The sequence below is a fragment of the Phocoena sinus genome, chromosome 18 (assembly GCF_008692025.1).
Source record: "Phocoena sinus isolate mPhoSin1 chromosome 18, mPhoSin1.pri, whole genome shotgun sequence".
In the NCBI taxonomy this organism is placed as follows: domain Eukaryota; kingdom Metazoa; phylum Chordata; class Mammalia; order Artiodactyla; family Phocoenidae; genus Phocoena; species Phocoena sinus.
The window spans coordinates 18,166,120-18,186,497 of NC_045780.1; the positions used below are offsets into that span (position 1 = coordinate 18,166,120).

General features: G+C 39.4%; 1 protein-coding gene across 14 annotated transcripts in view; it reads left to right on the forward strand.

Moving 5' to 3' along the window:
• RCBTB1 (RCC1 and BTB domain containing protein 1) overlaps nt 1–19,231 on the forward strand; it is a 50,600-nt gene extending 31,369 nt beyond the window's left edge. For all 14 annotated transcript variants that reach the window (XM_032611274.1, XM_032611277.1, XM_032611280.1 and 11 more), the window contains 7 exons: nt 700–807; nt 1,296–1,438; nt 2,463–2,653; nt 6,220–6,346; nt 8,431–8,582; nt 9,762–9,892; nt 16,961–19,231. In XM_032611274.1, coding sequence (XP_032467165.1) covers nt 700–807; nt 1,296–1,438; nt 2,463–2,653; nt 6,220–6,346; nt 8,431–8,582; nt 9,762–9,892; nt 16,961–17,101 — 993 coding nt within the window. In that variant the 3' untranslated portion in view covers nt 17,102–19,231. The remainder of the gene's footprint in view (nt 1–699; nt 808–1,295; nt 1,439–2,462; nt 2,654–6,219; nt 6,347–8,430; nt 8,583–9,761; nt 9,893–16,960) is intronic.
• Nucleotides 19,232–20,378: the final 1,147 nt, after the last annotated feature.

Below are 20,378 nucleotides of genomic sequence, written 5' to 3' on the forward strand. Positions count from 1 at the left end.
GCCGCCAGCGTGATCTTTCCAGAATACAAATGTAGTCATATTGATCTCAGTTTTGGAATATTTCAGTGGAAGATGCACAGATGCATTGCACTTTCCTTGGTTTGTGTTTTGGCCCTTTGGGCCCTTACCTTTCTTTCTATTCTCTCCCCAGCCGCCACCCCAGCTATCTCCAGCACATTCTGTGCCCTCCCCCTGAAGTGCCTTCAGCCCTGCTCAGACCTCTGCTTTCTGAAAAGTCTTGCCTAAACTTTCTTCTGTGGCTAAATCCTTTCTCCTCTCTACCTGTAGTGCCTTGATTATCTCTCTATTATAGCATTTGCCGCCTGGCTGCAAAAAATTTGCATGTGTCCATCTCTCCTGTTAAACTGTTTCCAAAGGCTTATTCCTAGTACCTTTCACAAGGTCCTGAGATACAGTAGGTACTTAGTAATTGTTAATGAGCCTCAGCTTCCTCATGCCTAAAACGAGTTCATGACTTGCCCAAGGCTATCCAACTAGTAAGCTGTGGAGTCTGCTAGATTCTGTCATCCCTACCCCTAAAGCATCTTCTGTTTGGAGATCAGTTGTAGGATCACATTTAGTGGAATATGAGTGTTGGAAGTGAAAAAAGTATCTGATTTGTTTAGATGGATGACATTTTTAGCTCTTCCCTCTTACCAGCAGTTTTAAAAGCCTGTTCTCCCCCTCTCTCTGTCTAAGGTATACGGCTGGGGCTACAACGGCAATGGTCAGCTAGGCTTGGGAAACAACGGCAATCAGCTGACCCCCGTGAGAGTGGCAGCTTTGCACAGCGTTTGTGTGAACCAGGTACGTATGGTGGACCCTTAGGTGCTCGTCCCCATCTATCTTCCCTGCTCTGACTTGGCGGAATAGTTGCAGGCTCTTAGTTCCCCGACCAGGGATCGAACCCATGCCTCCTGCAGTGGAAGTGTGGGGTCCTAACCACTGGACCGCCAGGGAATTCCCAGAGATGTACTCATTAGTAAGTCTTTTTGAAGAGTACCCTGGGCCTTCATCTTCCACATTTAATATTATATCTTTCCTAAATTCCCATGATGGGAAGCAAGACCATGGTGCTGGCACACTGGTCTTGATAAGTAAAAAAAAAAAAAAAAGGAATGGAAAAATATCTAGTAGTCTCAGGTATAGGCTTTTCTAATGCTTTTTTAATGTTCCAGAGAATGTCAGCCCACACCTGATGATGAATTGGCATTCTGCAGAAGCTGGCCCTAATCTTTAAGTAGATGTTTTCCCTGCCCTTCCTGTTTATGGTAACCATTTAAATTTACTTGCAGATTGTCTGCGGCTATGCACATACTCTAGCACTAACTGATGAGGGCTTGCTCTATGCCTGGGGAGCTAACACATATGGGCAGCTGGGAACTGGCAATAAAAATAACCTGCTAAGCCCAGCACACATCATGGTGGAGAAAGAAAGGTAACTTGTCAGTACCATGTCTCGGAATTGTGTGTGCGTTGGGACTTGGGACTGTGTGTGCTGGAGCTGTGGTCTTTGGCTGTGTAGCTCTTCTGTTTATTAACATTCTCATTTTGAACAAAGGAGTGTTGTACCAGTCAGAATGAACGTGAAGTTGACGTGATCCTTACACAGCTTTCTCAGATAACCACCTGAGATTGGTAGGCAGGCATTAATGCATCTGGGTATAATCCCTGCAGCTTCTTGTTGCCTGTTTAGTAGGGAAGAAAAGTAAGGTCTGTCACCATGTTGAAATTTAAAGCATAGTATAAACTCTTCTTTTTGAGCCAACTAAAACAACTTTTAAACAAATAAAATCTGCCCTTGAAAGGGCATTATCTGTTTAAATATTGATTTGATTTAATGTGTGTTACTAGAATAGATGCTTAATGTTTGTTCAGCCATATTGTGAGGTCTTACCCACTAAGTGTTAGAATGTTGACTTCTGATTCTGGGACCCTGCCTAAGAAGCATACGGAGAATGTAGTAAGTTTGGCTTGATGTCCATTTGGATTGGGACATTCAGAGTCCATGACCCCCGGACCAGTGCCTGTCAGCTTAATGAGTGTTCTGAACATTGGTAGGGGGTGAGAGATAAAGTTGTATTTGTAAGGAAATGGTATATTGAATACAGTATTTTTTTGCTACTGTCTAAGCCTCCAGAACTGTCAGGACATTTTTTTCCAGGGTCCACTTCCCTCATTTACTTTGGTTTCTATTCCCTTTATCCAGGTTTTCTTCAACAGTATGCATTATTCATCCTAACTCAGAATGAGGTTAGCGTGAGAAGTGGGGCAGCCAGGAAGGGAGACACACAGTACTCTTGCTCTAGTCTTTTGCTTTTGTCAGTATGATGTGGTAGCTAAAGTCCCTGGATCTTGGGCTTTTTGAGGTGTTCTGAGCGCGCACTTTTTATTTACCTTGTGTGGCACGCTTAGGCTTCTGTGAAAAAGAAGTGACCTGCATTTTTCTGAAAACTTCCCAGGGTAATAGAGATTGCGGCCTGCCACTCTGCCCACACGTCTGCAGCCAAGACGCAGGGAGGGCACGTGTACATGTGGGGCCAGTGCCGGGGCCAGTCGGTGACCCTGCCTCACCTCACCCACTTCTCCTCCACCGACGACGTGTTCGCCTGCTTCGCCACACCCGCCGTCACCTGGCGCCTCCTGTCTATAGGTAAGGAAGCTCAGGGCTGCTCCCCCCAGCGAAGGGTGTCATCAGCTGACGGGTGTTCCTGCACATTTGCTGGCTGTGGGCTTTTTTAGGTTCAAGATGTTTTATCCTCCGTTAGCTTTAATACCTTTCCCCAAATTAGGTTTGCATAATACAACTTATTAAAACGTTATGGAATATTATATGGATTTATTATTTTCTCCCCTTCAGTGTTTTCAGTTTAATTGAAGTGAAATTCACGTACCTAAAATTAACCATTTTTAACGTGTATGATTCAGGGGCATTTAATACCTTCACCATGTTGTGCAACCATCATTTATATCAAGTTCTAAAACACTTTCATCACCTTAAAAGAACACCCATTCTTTCTTTCCCCCAACCACTGGCAACTACCAATTTGCTTTTTGTTTCTATGGATTTACCTGTTCTGGATGTTTCATGTAAGTGGAATCATACAATGTACAACCTTTTATGTCTGGCTTTTACTCTGCTTTTGAGACCCATCCAGGTTGTAGTATGTATCAGTACTTCTTTTCTTTTTATGGCTGAGTGGTATTCTGTTGTATACGTAGACCACATTTTGTTTATCCATTTATTTGTTGATGGACATTTGGATGGTTTCCACCTTTTGGCTATTGTGAATAGTGCTGTTATGAACGTTCATGTACAAATTATTTGAGGAACCTGTTATTAAGTGCTTCTGTTATATTAAATTTATTACATAATCTCATATAACATGAACCAAAAATGAACTTTAAAAAAAAATGAAAAACTTGTGGTTTTGTTAACTTTGTGGAGTTGTTAATTCCAATTTCCTTCCCTATTTTTCTTTCAATGAATCTCAAATACTTTTTTGGGGAGGAAGGGATCAAAACAGAGGTATTATAAAGGATAGTGGGGGACTTCCCCTGGTTGTCCAGTGGATAAGACTCTGAGCTTCCACTGCAGGGGACCCAGGTTTGATCCTTGGTCAGGGAACTAAGATCCCACATGCCGCACGGCCCGGCCTTAAAAAAAAAAAAAAGGATAGTGGATTCAGGTTGATGTTTGGTTATATAATCTGTCCCTTTTCTGAATATTGTCTTCTTCAAGGGTCCATTGTTGATTGAAAATGTTAAAATGTAATCAAGCTGTGTAGCCATTAACATGATTTTAATCTCTTTTTCTTTTATTTCTTGTTTATTTCTACCTTTTTGCTAATGTATTTCTTCTAAATCATTCTTTTGTTTGTGATGCAGAGGAAATAAGTGTCATGATACCCTGTGCTTGAAAATTAATATAGCTGTTGACAACATGGGGTTCGGGTTGCTCAGCAATTGATATTGAAGGTGTTGTAATAACATGTCATGCTCAGGTGTGTCAGGTAGCTGGAGCTGTCCTGTCATCAGGTGACCAGTCTATATGGTCATGGGGGCAAGAGTATGTTTAGGAAAAGTGAAACTGCTGCTCAACTTAAAGTGAAACAAATGGAACTTTTTCAGGTTCTTTATAATACAGTATTTTTTTTGCAGTGAATATTGTGATCAAAGAAAATTTAGTTCATAGAATGGGACTCTTTGGCCGTAATCACACCTATGTATAGACTCTGTACACATCTCAGAGTCCCATATACTGCTTAACCTGGACCTGTTTATAAAAGGCTTTCCTTATCCCTGGTGGCGCAGTGGTTGGGAGTCTGCCTGCCGATGCAGGGGACATGGGTTCGTGCCCCGGTCCGGGAAGATCCCACATGCTGCGGAGCGGCTGGGCCCGTGAGCCATGGCCGCTGAGCCTGCGCGTCTGGAGCCTGTGCTCCGCAACAGGAGAGGCCACAAAAGTGAGAGGCCCGCGTATCGGAAAAAAAAAAAAAAAAGGGTTCCCTCAGGTTCTTGCATTTTAAAATCCTAGTCCTGAAAAGACATCCCTTTCAGACCAAACATCCTAATATTTTCTGTTATTAAGTTTGGAAAAAGTATGGTCCCTGAATATATCTCCCAGGTGACTTCTTTCTCTTGCACCCGCCAAAAGTCAGAAGTGTTTGTGACCTCTCAGTTTCTGATCTCAGCTGTGTGTCAGGAAGAAAGTCAGAGGATGAATTCACACCTATGAAGAACATTTCTCCTCTGAAGGGAGGTACTATACTTGTTGCCAGAAACCAAGATAGTCCAACTCTTAGGACTAGATGCAGGAGTTAGGCACTGATAAGAAGCTGTTTTTTCTGTGGGGAGGTTGGTAGCAATCTAGACTCTTGGACTCTGCCCATCTTAGTTATTTCCTTTCTTTCATTCACTGGGGATTCAGGTTACAGGGTCAGGGAAAGCCTGGTTTTTGAGAGCTTGTCCACCTCTCCTCCACAGCCAACAGACTCTGCATTATCAGGGTAGGGGGAGGATGTACGTTAAGGGAATAGGGCTTAGGCAAATGGTATTTCCTTGGGAGATTCTGATAATAAAGCTCGTGGAAAGCTCCTTTGTTAAGCTTCAGCCTAGTTTTTAGCAGTTGTCCCTCCTCTTAAGATGTGCCCTGGTAACATCAGCTGCTGAGAATCACCTTCTCACCTCAGGGGACGTGGAAATCTGTCTCCTACATCGATGGTACCCTTCATTCAGTGCCAGCGGTGGGTCTCTGGACTTTAAAAATTTCCCCGTTAGCCTTCTTCTACCTCTTTCCCTTTATTCACACACGGAAAGCACAGGAAAGTGTTGCATGAGTTTGTACAAGTGCCTTTACTTTTCTTCATGATAGCACAATTCTACTTAAATATAAGAATTACATGTACTTACACCTTCCTGTCAGGCAGTGTGATCATGGTTTTGTAAAGCTGTTCTTTCTAAGTATACATTCCTACTAAGTAAATTTGCTCTGCTTTTAGATAGTGTGTAGAGATTATTGCTTGTACTGCATTAAGTTTTAGCATTAAGAAGGACGTTTAGATTCCAGATATCGAGGGAAAAGGGTCACCCTGTGAAAGAACACACTCTTAGCCTCAGTGGTGAGTTTGTTTCTTAGGACTCCTTGAGTCAAATTTACCAACTCCTTGAAGCAGAGCAAAGGTGTCCTTAGAGTTTCTGTCAAGGAAAATTGATAAATTCTTAGCCTTAGAAGAGCACCACTCAGTTTTTGAGAGAAGTAGTTACCTAATCATGATGATCTATAACTTTCTCTTTTTTTAAAAAAATACACGTTTTTAATGTCTAACTTAGCATGTCAGACTGGTATTTGGCCTTTCCAAATACGTATTTTTTTCTGAAGTTTATACACTTAGGACACTTAGGTAACAGCAGCTGCTGAGAATCACCTTCTCATCTCAGGGACGACAGAAACTGTCTCCTGCGTCTATAGTACCTTCATTCAGTGCCAAAGAGGGTCCCTGATTTTTTGTTTCCCCATTAGCCTGTGAAATTCAATTTAATTTCTGTGACATTGATTTTAATTTAATACTGTGAAATTGATTTGTTGAATAAGGTCTGAACTCTTCTGAAAAAAATCTAATGGAATTATCCATCATGCTAATCATTATCTTTCTGAAGTCTTTCAAAGCTTGAACATGTTTCCTGAGCTTCCTGTATTAATGTGCTCATTTCCTTCAGAGCATGAAGACTTTTTAACAGTTGCGGAGTCACTGAAGAAAGAATTTGACAGTCCAGAAACTGCCGATCTGAAGTTTCGAATTGACGGGAAATATATCCACGTCCATAAAGCTGTTTTGAAAATCAGGTATTTTCGCATGAGTTTAGAGTCATCAATAACCTTACTTTCTTCTACAATCTCCATTTCTTTGTTATTCCACAAAATGGGGACTAATAAGAAATAATCTTGGTAGTAGAAAGAAATGGCACAACTCAATCCATTTATTATGAAGAGTTTTGCGTGTTATGTGTGTGTGTGTTTGTGTGTGTGTGCACTCATGTGCCTTTTAGAAAAAGTGTAATGTAGTATTTTTCTGTATTTTTAAAATGAAGGAGATCGTGAATACTTATTTTGATCAAAAATTTGTATATAAGGTTTAAGAAAATATAAAAGATTATCAGTGAAAAGCCTATATATCTTTTTTTTTACTCTTAATTAAAGATTCATTTTCCATAAGCAGAAAACTCTTAGGAATACTGGACTTCCTAGCCCTGAGAGACATCTAATTCCCAACTAAAGAAATGTTTTTAAATATAGTAAATGGCAGGAGCTTTTTGTATAAATGTGAGGGAACTTTGTATTTATTAGTACCTGGACCATTGCTCACTGAGGCTACCATTACAGAGAAAGAGGCACATAAAATCAGACTATTGAGAGTTTAACTAGCCACTTACAAGTCTTTTTTGAAAATGTAGTTAAATATTTATTTACAAAATAACAAGTTTGGAACCGAAAAGCTATGTCATTCATTACTTTAAGGGAGTAAGGATCTGCACCAAAGTATTAACTGAAAAGGTGAACGGGAAATGTTTCTATCTGTGAAGCTGGGGCCATCCAGTCTGTTCCTTTCCTGTATAGTTTTCTGACCGATTTCATCTATTAGTTCTTGCTTAGACAACTGCATCTTTTTACTTCCCAGATGAGGTAAGTTCCTTTGTAAGTGGAGCCATTCTTTTAATATTCTGAATGGATATTGAAAGTATTTTTGTGTTTATAGTGTAACTCATTTTAAAAGGATTTGAAAAGATGATTTTTAAAAAATTATAAAGTATGTTATACTTGAAGAAAATTGAATATTCAGAAATCAGTTCCTCATAGGGACTTCCCTAGTGACGCAGTAGTTAAGAATCCGCCTGCTAATGCAGGGGACTCAGGTTCGATACCTGGTCTGGGAAGATCCCACATGCTGTGGAGCAACTAAGCCCATGCGCTACAACTACTGAGCCTGTGCTCTAGAGCTTGTGAGCCACAGCTGCTGAGCCCGTGCTCTGAAACGAGAAGCCACCACAATGAGAAGCCAGCGCACCTCAACGAGGAGTAGCCCCCGCTCACTGCAACTAGACAAAGCCCACGTGCAGCAATGAAGACCCAATGCAGCCAAAATTATAAATAAATAGAAATCAGTTCCTCATATAGGTGGATTTGTGTATGAAATACAGTACGAAAAGACCTATTTAGGTTTTCTTGAAATATGTGACTATTCTAGTGAATGTGTTTTATAAATAAATTGGTAACCGGCTTGGGAGGAGAGGGAGGGGAGCAGGTCAGAGCAAAGGAACAAAATAGGGGTGGTGGCTGTTTTGAAGATGAGTCAGAAAAGAAGGAAAATTGTCATGTAAGGTAATGGAAAAAAAATCCTCTTAAATGTAATTCAGTTAACATTTTAAAAAGTTTTAAGAATATGCTGATTACATGACACACAAAAAATGAATCATTTGAATGACATGAACATATATCAAAAGTTTGAACACTCATTTCTGAATTTCTTTTAATTTCATTGTTTAAAATGCCCTTCTCTACAACATTTTTTAAAAACAACAAGCAAGCAGAAAGACTTGATCTGACTGGGGTCTATCAGATGCAAACAGTGGCTCCATGTATAATTCTTACTATTTAATAGGTAGTATAGAAAATGAAAGTGAGTGGACGTAAAAGGTGAATGTAAAAGCCCTTGCCTGCGGAATATGTTTGGGTTCTTGTACATGGAATGAATGCATCGGGTTGGCCAAAAAGTTCATTTGGGTTTTTCTGTAACATCTTACGGAAAAACCCGAACAAACTTTTTGGCCAACCCAATACTACTCAAATATTAGTAGTTAAGCATACCCATAATATTTGTTTATCCCTGATTTCATCAACTTAATTAGGTAACTTTTGCTGTTCCGTTTTAGGTGTGAGCACTTTCGATCCATGTTCCAGTCTTACTGGAATGAGGACATGAAGGAGGTGATAGAAATAGACCAGTTTTCCTACCCAGTGTACCGTGCCTTTCTCCAGTACCTCTACACAGATACAGTGGATCTGCCACCTGAAGATGCCATAGGTACCAGCCACATTGGGACTGGCCAGGGCACAGGGTCAAAAATATAACTCCCCATATTCTTACAGTATTGAAATGTAAAAAGTTTCAGGTTTATTGGTTTTTACATGGTTTTTAAGAAAGATTTGAAGTAAATGCCTTTAAAAAATAATACTGTATTTGGGAGAGGGATGGACTCAGAGTTTGGGATTAGTAGGTGCAAACTATTATATATAGGATGGATAAACAACAAGGTCCTACTGTATAGCACAGGGAGCTATATTCAATATCCTGGGATAAACCATAATGGAAAAGAATATAAAAAAGATTGTATACCTGTGTATAACCGAGTCACTTTGCCGTACAGCAGAAATTAACACAACGTTGTAAATCAACTGTACTTCAATAAAAATTGTTTTAAAGATAGTATTGTATCGATATGGTTAATAATTATGGACACTATACGACTGTGGTCTTATTTTACTTTTTTTTTTGTTATAGACATTATAATTTATTTATTAAGAGCATTGCTCAAGTAGAGCTAGCTTAAATGCTACCTCCACTATTTTTTTTTTTTTTTTTTAACATCTTTATTGGGGCATAATTGCTCCACAATGGTGTGTTAGTTTCTGCTCTACAACAAAGTGAATCAGCTACACATATACATATGCTTCCATGTGTCCTCCCTCTTGCGTCTCCCTCCCTCCCACTCTCCCCATCCCACCCCTCCAGGCTGTCCCAAAGCCCCGAGCTAATATCCCTGTGCCTTGCGGCTGCTAACCACTAGCTATCTACCTTACTACGTTTGTTAGTGTGTATATGTCCATGACTCTCTCTCTCGCCCTGTCAAAACTCACCCTTCCCCCTCCCCATATTATTTTACTTTTTTAATACTGAAGTATAAGTTGCTAATGGATTTAGCATATCATTTTGGAAACAAAATGAGGGGGGAAATTCAATTTTTTCCCCTTCCTTTGTACTACAGAAGAAATTGTATAAAGTGAGTATAGGAGAGGTATGTTTGGGAGGTGGGGAAGGGATGGACTGAAAAAGAGAATTTATTTAATAAAATTCAGAGTGTTATTTCCTAAGAAGCTTCTGCTGATTTATCTACAGAACTCTTCACCAAAGTGAAATATATATATTTATAAATGATTGGAAATTATCGTAACCTCAGTTAAGCTTTCCACATTTCACTTTTAGGTCTTTTGGATTTGGCGACATCGTACTGTGAAAACAGACTGAAGAAACTTTGTCAGCACATTATCAAGCGAGGAATCACTGTGGAGAATGCCTTTTCATTGTTCTCTGCCGCGGTCAGATATGATGCAGAGGTAACATAAAATAATAAGCAGAAACACAAACCGCCCTTAACACCCCGTGAGCACCTTTCTCCTTTCTTGTGTGAGACAAGAAGCGTGATGAGTAACTTCACTTCTATGTAGGGAATCATTGAACTGACTGACCTCTAAAAAATGAAATCTGGCTTGCTTTATTCTCTGTTCATAGTTTCAAAAACGGTTGTTTCTCTACTTATATTTTTACCTAAGATAGGAAGCTGACTGAAGTCCCAGCAGCTATACTGCAGGTTGGAATATAAAGTGCCATATCTAATGGGACTAACAAACAGCATATTTTAGTTTCAAGTATTTCTCCAGGTCAGCTTAATATATTTTTCTCAAGATCCACTTTGCTGTCTCCCCAGCTCTCCCCTGTCGTAAACCAAGGCTGCCCTGTGATTTATAGCTGTGTATGCTCTGAAAACTCTATCATCGTCTAATTATCACTCACAGTTATTCATGGGTGAAGAGCTTGCTCTGGACTCCTTTTTGGTTGTTTGCTTTTTATATTGGATTGATTGATGGATCTCTAGAGAGTCTCTGAATGAATGAGCTTTTGGGAGTCTTGTGTGTCGGACATTTATGTACATTTTCTTTAAGTTAAGAGCCCCGATATCATCAGATTGTAAGCTCCCTCTGAGCAGGAACTGTATCTTATTCATCTGTGTGCCTTGTGCCTGGCACATGATAAATGTTTGTTGAACTGAATGAAGATTGTACCACGTGAAGGATACATGAAGGATAAGTAGTGAACTAAAGGCTGGTATGGTTGGTTTTACATATTCATGAAGAATAAAAGTCAAAGAGCAAGAGTTTTGGAGTTACAGATGTCTAGCTAAGGTGTGCACCCTCAATGGAACAATTAGTCTTTCTTATAGGTGTTCTGTCATCATATGATGAGGCAGATTACCTGGTGTCAGGGAATTTACCAGACACCTGCAAAGATCTGCAGCTGTGGCCTTGGAGATGTGGTGGATAGACTTCATCTTTGTCACATTTGGGGATCGAAATGGACCATTATGTCTTGCATTTTCAAAATGTATCCTATCTTTATTTCAGATTATGTTATGATTATAAATATTTGGTAAGGTCAGATATAGCTGATTTTCTCTGTGACCTTTTCAACAGATGGAATGATGATCAAAGTCAATCATTTCTAATGGGAAATGGAAATACAGTTTTTTTCCTACCCTTTCTTTGTCTTCGTGAACATCTCTATTAGAAATGCTATTTCTTTAGATTTTATTTCTGCCCAATGATGTAATTTTAAATTGGTCCATGGCTTTTCTGTCCATTTGGTGATTGACTTTAGAATCCTCTGTGTCTCACCATACCCCTCCTCAGTGCTGATGAGTTCCATATTCTTGGGATTAGCATCTTGCTGACCAAAACCAGTCAGAACCACCTGGGCAGAAGCAGATATCTCGGCTCGAGTTGCTGGAAATTTCTTTCACACTTTCAGCTAAAATCTATCCAAGAAAGTTTATAGAAAATGCCTTATTCCACTTCTGCCCAGGCCAGTTGATCATTTCCTTCACTAGTTTTCACTTTTCTGATATCAAGTATAGATACATTAAAATCTGTCCCTTGTTTGAGACCACAAACACATGTGCTTCCACAGAGTCTGTCACAATGCGGGCATATAGTTGGCACTCAGAAATGTATGTTGAGTTAAATGAACGAATGAATGTGTAATATTTGAAACACCTCACCATGAAGTTCTGCTTTTTTTAAAAAAATGTAAAAACAAACAAACAACAACTCACAACCCCGCACATATTATACATTCACTGTAGAAAAATTAGAAAATAGAAGGCAAAAAGCCTTCTTTCTAGGTTGTATGGTTTTGATTGTGTTGGGAGTTATGTAATCGACTAATGTAGCTTTATGTTTTATTTCCTTAATCCTGTAGAATGTAGAAAGTAAATAAATGAAGTCTCTAGAATATAAAAATAAAACCCACTTACTATATCTATTAGTTGATGGGAAGCTGCTCCTAAGACAGATTGGAAATTAGCTGCAAAATCCGTTGTTTTCAGACTTTGAACTTGGGGACCGTACTTGACTTTCCCTTCACTCTGTTGGTTGAAATGCTGGGAGGATGGAGACTACCTGCCTCTCATGTTTCTTCTCTTTGCTGTAAAAATTACTGTGGTTCCTCCATGCCTCCTTTTTTTTTTTTTCTTTTTTTTTTGTGGTACGTGGGCCTCTCACTGTTGTGGCCTCTCCCGTTGTGGAGCACAGGCTCCGGACACACAGGCTCAGCGGCCGTGGCTCATGGGCCCAGCCGCTCCGCGGCATGTGGGATCTTCCCAGACTGGGGCACGAAGCTGCGTCCCCTGCATCCGCAGGCAGACTCTCAACCACTGCGCCACCAGGGAAGCCCCATGCCTCCTTTTAACAAGAGAATTTTGAAGCAAATGGACATACATAAAAGGAGCGAAAATGTATTGACTCAGTAGTTGTGGAGATTTTAAAAAATAAGCTAATTGTTGTGGAACCCTTGCATTATGAATGCATTGTCAAACTTTCTGCATGTCTTTATAAAGTAAAGAAGGACTTGGAGAAGGAGCACTTAAATATTCCTCTAGTACAAACCTGAATAAGTATCGACATCAAGGGAGAAAATGCATATAAAACATTGTCTCGTGACAGTTCTGATCACATTATAAACTTTTTTTTTTAAATAAATATTTTGAAATGCTTCTATTTATACTGTTTCTTTTCAGGAGATTTTTCTGTGTCTATTTGAACATTAGAAGAAACAGTTGGGGAATTTTTTTTGTTTAACCGGAATAGAGAACTTTCCAGAAAATCCTACTTTCTGAGCAGCTATGTCTTAAAATTTTGCTTTTGGTGGGAAGCAATAAATATGAGCCAGGAATCTAATTCCAAAATTGATTTGGGATATGAGTATTGGAAAGCTTCGTGCTAAAGCCAGATGGTCAGCATTTATTTCTTTTTTCAAGGGGTTAAATTAAAAGTTTTTTGTGATCAGTAGACTGTAAAATACTTTTTGGGTAGTGAGAGAAGGCACCTTTAGAATTTTTTTCCAGTACAGTGAGACACTTAAATACATTCTAAAAAACAAAATCAAAACCTACTTCGATTTGGAATATTTTGTACTTGATATGCGGTTGACCCTTGAACGATGCAGGGATTAATCGCGTATAACTTACAGTCCGCCCTCCATATCCCTGGTCCGTCCGCATCTGTGGATTCAACCAAACTTAGATCCTGTAGTGCTGTAGTATGTACTATTGAAAAATATCCTGGGTAACTGGACCTGCGCATTTCAAACCTGCATTGTTCAAGGGTCAACTATACTATCAAGTGAATTCGAGACTATAGTGTTTGGGTATGGTTATCTAATTATTTTAACAACACGTTTGGACAGTTAGGTGTGGTTCTCGGTATCTGCCATCTGAAATGTGCCTCAAGGGTGGCCTGTGACACAGAGGTCTCACCCTGGCCAAGTGTCCTTCCACAGGAAGTCTTAGCACTCTCATGTATTTTAGATTTTAAGGCTGGATAAGAACTCCGTTGAAGGCTGCATTAGCATTTTTAAAATGTGGATATTAAGACCATCAGTTCTCTGTGTTTTGTTTCTAAAGAAAATCTGTGGAAAGGAAAAACAGCTTATTTTCAGAGTGTGTATAGTGATTGGAATAATTTAATTTAAATGCTTAAAGATTTGGAGCAAATTTGTAAATTTAGAATAGCAATATTTTATTTTGATCTTCCTTATTAATTATAACAAATCTGATTTGCCCCAGAACCACTTACAATAATTTCACCACAGAATGTCATAAACATGGACTTTGGTTTCTAAAACACCAAGAATACCACATTAGACTCCTTGATTTTACACCCTTCCCCACTTTCTTATTCCATGGCCTTGACCATCTATCTACTGGTCAAGTGGTCCTTCTCACCCTTAGAAATTTTTTTTTTTTAAGCCCAGCAGTTATTAGTTGGGTAAGAGTTGCATTTTCTTCTAGGTAATTGAAGATCTGATCGTTTGCAGCGTGAGGTGAACAGATCATGTAGGTTTTTATAGTATTTAAGAATTATCAGAAGGGTGTTTATCTAATCCACACGTCAACATCAATAGCACACTGGCTCAGGTTGCGAAGTGAATGTGCTTGGCTGTGCCAGTCTCTGGTTCAGGCAAATGAACGTGCAAACTCCAGTTTCTCTCTTCAAGTGTGTTCAATGCTTCCTTTTCCCAAGTTCTGCCTTATCCAAGGTGTAATTAGTTATTTAAACAACCCAGATTTAGATTATTTTCAGTATTCTTGAAACTGTTAAACATTTGTTGAATACAGTTGACCCTTGATCCACACAGGTTTGAACTGCACAGATCCACTTACATGTGGTATTTTTCAATAGTAAACACTACAGTACTACATGATCCACGGTTGGTTGAACCTGCGATTGTGGAGGGCCAACTATTAATTGTACTTGGATTAACCCCTGTGTTTTTCAAGTATCAACTGTACTGAGAAATCTTTCCAAACTAATTGGAGGGGAAGGGAAGGCAGTTTGATAAAACTATTTTCATAGGTATATGAACTGATTTGTAATTAGAAGCACCATTTGTATACCTGTACCATATAAAAAAGTTCTTAAAGTTTATACTCAAGGTAATCTATACAGTTAGTAAACTGAATAAACTCTCTTTTTCATTATACTACCAAGGTCTTTAATTCCAAATAAACAGATATAGAAGTGGTAAGGTTTTGCAGTGTCAGAATTTAGTGCCCTCTCTTTCTCCTTTGAATTTGAAATTATATAATTAAAACTTAATATTTAAAGATCCTTATCTGATACATTACATGGTTTGAAGAACTTTTTGTGCTATGACTGGCTCCTTCTTCCTAAGTTATATGTAGATAAACTAGTTTTCTATTTTTGATAAACAAGATTAAAATATGACTTTCATCTTTCCGTGGGATATAATTTAGTCCCTAGAACTATTTATTAACCATTGGGTTATGATACCAGGAGTAGTGCTTTTTCTTTAATAATAATGTGTGAGAGAGAGAATGTTTTCTATTGTTTTACATTTTAGTTTATTGTAATACACCCGAGCATTCAGCTGTCCATTCACCCCCCTGGGAATCTCTTATTAAAAAACATGGATTCAGGTATTGTGCTAACATTTTAAATGCATTTTCAATTATCTAGAGAATAAAACTCTGACAGTAGCTGGCTGAGAGACATTTAATGTGGTTTATCTCTTACTAGTTATATGCCTGGAGGGGAGGGACGAGAGACTCTTAGAATAAGGAAGTATTTGTTTGCAGGGGTCTGAAAGGACTGTTTCTGTATGCGGACGCAGCCCTTTCCCACCCTGCCTAAAATTCTCATTTAGTGGTGGCTGGGAAACACGAAGCCAAGACCCTACAGTTTAACAGTTGTTGAGATCCTAGTTTGACAGAACCCTGAGTACTGACCTTCAGTATTGTTGGCCACATTACAGAAACTGAGCTCTTAGACTTCATCTTTGTGTACATTCCAGGTACCTAATTGATTTAGTAAATACGTTCCACTTTTTTTAAAAAATTTATTTATTTTATTTTTGGCTGTGTTGCGTCTTCGTTGCTGCGCACGGGCTTTCTCTAGTTGCGGTGAGTGGGGGCTACTCTTCATTGCAGTGCACGGGCTTCTCATTGCGGTGGTTTCTCCTGTTGCGGAGCACGGGCTCTAGGCACGCGGGCTTCAGTAGTTGTGGCTTGCGGGCTCTAGAGTGCAGGCTCAGTAGTTGTGGCGCACGGGCTTAGTTGCTCTGCGGCATGTGGGATCTTCCCAGACCAGGGCTCGAACCTGTGTCCCCTGCATTGGCAGGCAGATTCTTAACCACTGCGCCACCAGGGAAGCCCCTGTTGCGATGCTTGAAGGGACAAACAACAATATAGTAGAGTTTTGCTGGAGACGAAAGCATGTCTTAGCATAGGTAGAAATAGATCTTTTTTTAAAAATTTATTTTATTTATTTATTTTTGGCTGTGTTGGGTCTTCGCTGTGTGCCGTGGGCTTTCTCTAGTTGCAGCGAGCAGGGGCTACTCTTCGTTGTGGTGCGCGGGCTTCTCATTGTGATGGCTTCTCTTATTGCGGAGCACGGGCTCTAGGCGCGCAGGCTTCAGTAGTTGTGGCACACGGGCTCAGTAGTTGTGGCTCGTGGCCTCTAGGCACACGGGCTCAGTAATTGTGGTGCACGGGCTTAGTTGCTGCGCGGCATGTGGGATCTTCCTGGACCAGGGCTTGAACCCGTGTCCCCTGCATTGACAGGCGGATTCTTAACCACTGCGCCACCAGGGAAGCCCAGAAATAGATTTTTAAATTGTTCTGGTTTGCCACTTGTGTATGTTACTCTCCCTCTGAATGTTGGTAGTTGGTAACTTCCATTTGTCTAACTGAAAAGTCAAGTCTCTGTGACTATTCTTTTGTGGATTGACTATCCGAGAAATTAGCGTGGTGGAAGTTGTAGTAAATTATTCTTTGTGGCTTTAAAAATGAAGGCATTTTTATATAGGAGAGCATGAAAGTGAATTTAAGGTCTTTGGAAGTTTTATTTTTAATGTGTCACTTTAGATTGACCATTTCTCTTCATCACTTTTCTGTTTCTTAAAGTCTTCTCTTCCTTGGACCAAATGACCCACATCTTAATTCTTTTCTCTGACTTCTTGAATGTGGTAAAACATATGATATGGACAAAAGTTGTTTCAGCTTTTTAAAACCATGTCTTTGAGTGACTAGACTATGTGATAACCATGAGGAAATCACCCCCCACTGTGTGTGTGTGTGTGTGTGTGTGTGTGTGTGTGTGTGTGTGTGTGTTTTGAAGAGTCAGACTTGAGTAGGGGAACCATTGCTTTTACTGTGTGGTGAGTAAATAGTTTGTATTTTTCTGACATGTACCTGTGGTCACTTGTTTGCCTAGTTTGAGGTTTCTGGCCTCAAATCTCTTCTGGGGGAGGGTGAGGGAGCTGGAGAGAAGTAATTCAAAGTTAATTAAAAAAGGCCTCTTCTTGTTTTTATTTTTGTTGTGTGTGTCCAGGATTTAGAAGAATTCTGCTTTAAGTTTTGCATCAATCATTTGACAGAAGTTACACAGACTGCAGCATTTTGGCAAATGGATGGCCCTCTGCTAAAGGAATTCATTGCTAAAGCCAGTAAATGTGGAGCCTTTAAGAACTGAAGCCCAAGACTGCTGGGTTTTGTGTGAGTGCTCTGGGGCTGGTGATGGTGTGTCGTTTGTGCTCTATGGGTGATGTAATTCTGCAGGTAAAAGAGCCCATCAGGTTGATTTGCTCACATGGAGATACAGTTCTCTGTGTAAGGATACAGGAAGGGTGTACGGCTTTTCCTGAACCCATTTTAAACAACTCTTATTTCCAGATGTGTATATTTTAAATGTGACCTTAACGTTTGGCTGGGACATTGTAAAAGGGTGAAAGTCTAGCTGCTTGTTTGTTTTTTGTTTGGTTTGGTTTTGATTAGAGGAACTCCTGAAGTTGGAAAGGGGGCTTTGCGGCAAGTCTCCTGGCTTGCATATCAACAACCCTTTTGACGCCAGGGGTTGGGATAGGGTGCCAACTGTGAGAGGTGTAGAGGCCCCAGTGGGAAGGACAGATGCTGACGTGGGGGCTTGTTGAAGGGCTGCATTAGTTGCTAGTTCAGTAGCTTCACTGTGAAGGAATAGTTAAAAGATTGTCTGAGGCTTTTGTTTGTGTATTTGCATTATTGATGACTTTTTTAACTTCAAAATAATATTCAATTTAATATAAGCCTATTGAAATGATAATTATGTGAAGATGAATTTCTAGGTTAGTCAGGGTTTCTCTTAAGACTTAAGTACATAAAGAGTCGTAATGTAGAACTATCTGAAAACTTGATAATGAAAGAAACTTCATTTGGGTGAAAGTGGATATTTTATAACTCAGAGTCTCCACTACTAACAGCGTTTTCTTAAGGTTAAATTTGAGAACCCAAATTTAAATCCCCCCACCTTTTCTCCTATAAATGCTCATCATATAAGAGGAAAATAGGGATATATTCAATGTACTCTTGCCTTCCTGAATTGTGGTTGCTGAATCATCAGATTTGCTACGTCTGACTCAAATAAGTGGTTCTTAAAACCAAGTTTCTTACAGGACTTAATAGAATTTGTTTTTAATCGATTTTTATCTATGCCAAATGCTGTCACACATTTTGCTTATTTGAAATGTCACCAGCTTTCACGTTTGATTTTCCTTTCCTTTTAATTGTGTTAGGTAACTTTGAAAAAGGATCTAAATTATGAGGGTGTTTTTTTGGTCTGGTTATGAAATGTGACTTTGGGAAGTAAGAGTGTTCAACTCTGAGTTTTATCATGTGTGCCCGTTGAGCTTGCTTCGAGGACAAAGCTTTGTTCTGCTCTCTGGCCCACGGACTCATTTCCATTTGTGGGGGCTCCTTTAGTGAACTGTTTCATGTTTGGAAGGTCCTTCATCTGAATTTAGAGACCGAATCCATTTTCAGACCCCAATTAAAAAGAGGGTGAAGAGATGCTGCAGCTACTGTTTTTAGCAATGTTTCTAAGTGTATATTGGGGGGTGAGGGCCCAAAGATGGAAATTCATTGATAGATGAAATAAACCCGGAAGTCCCAGCCCCCTTTACTTGACCATGTTGCAAGTGATTGAAGCCCAATGAGTTATTAGGTTAGAATTAGTTCTGCAACATAATAGAATTTTCTTACTAGGTTGATAAATGTACATTAATTTGATTATTAGCTATGATGGGTAGCATTTCTAACAGTCACTGTCTATAGGCTTATGATCTGGACAAAACAAGAACTTCAGTAAGTTTACTATTGCTCTTACTTGAAAAAAAACTTTAAAAAGCACAAATTAACATAGATCCATTTCCATAGATAGTTCATTCACTAAACAAATATTTACTGAGTTCCCAATAGGTGAAGAACCACTTATCATATTAGATTACTGAGTAATTTGTATGACTATATTTTCAGTGAAGAGAACAGAAAAAAGCCTCTCAGAAAGTACTTGAGTATCTTGTGTTGGTTTTTTTTTTTTTAAAATATGCTCTCTTATTTTTCTACTTGGTTTTGTTGTTAATCATAGCAGGAGATGAAAACTATTCTTTGAATTGTTTTTTTTCATCTGATATAATAGTGAAAGCCAAAGTATTGGTATTTCTTCACATACCCCTAAAATGTACTCTTGAACTTCCTACTGGAACAAGGTTTGATACGCTAGTTATATAGGTTGTATATATGTAATGTTTAGAGTGACATATTAATAAATAAAGCAATCTGTTAAAATAGGCATGTAGAGTTATTTTTTCCCTCTCAAAAATCAATGATCTGGCAGCCTTCAAAGGGAAAGAAATTCTGACCCATGCTGCAGCTTGGATGAACCTTGAGGACATTATGCTAAGTGAAATAAGCCAGTCCCAAAAGGACAAGTACTGTGTGATTCCATTTACATGAGGTCCCTGGAGTGGTCAGATTCATAGCAAGTAGAATGGTGGTTGGCAGGGGCTGGGAGAAAGGGTATGAGGGGTTATTGTTTAATAGGTACAGAGTTTCAGTTTTGCAAGATGGAAAGAGTTCTATGCGTGGACGATACACAACAATGTGAATGGACTTAACGCCACTGAACTGTACACTTTAGCATGGTTAACATGGTAATGTGTATTTTGCCACAGTTTAAAAAAAAACCAGTACTGTGATTCTTGGGTATCAGACTAAAAACAGGTACCACCGTGAACATGCTGTTTCTCAGTTACCCTCCCCACCCCAGAAGATATGCTTTGGTTTTGTTCCTGCCGAAAGATACTACAATTGAACTGTCACAGTAGAAAAATGTATCTGGATCCTTTTGGGGACTTATAAATGAAGGGAGAGACATGGTCCCTATCCTCTAGGAATGTAAAAATTATTGGGAGAGAGGAGAGAGGTTTAGGAATTAACAACATCAGAACATTTATAAACAGCTTTTCGTAAGTCATTGAGAGGAAACCCAATAGGGTTAGTATGAAAAGCAATTGTTCTGAAGGTCATGTTTGTGCAGCATAGGGGGCAACACAAATGTCCTTTTAGCTCATTTCCAAAACAACAGTCAGTGGCCCAAGCAAGGGCTTAGAGGTGGGGAATAATGAGCCTTCCAGAACTTTACCATAAGCAAGTTTGTTTGGTTAGAATGGGAAAATAAACCAGGGCCCCTCAGGTGGAAATGTTGACAAGGGGAGGGCATGTGTTTGTGTGTGTGGTGTGGATGAGAACATTTATTTCCCGCAATGCCTGGCATTTTAATGCCCTGTGCTTCACATGCATTTTCTTTTTTAGTGCCCACATTTTGTACCGTGAAGTAGGCAGAATTAGTCTCATATTAAATAATTGTTTCAGCAGTGACACAGCTAAAGTAAAAATCGAGGTGTTTTAATTTGCCCGATATTTGCCACTTGATGACA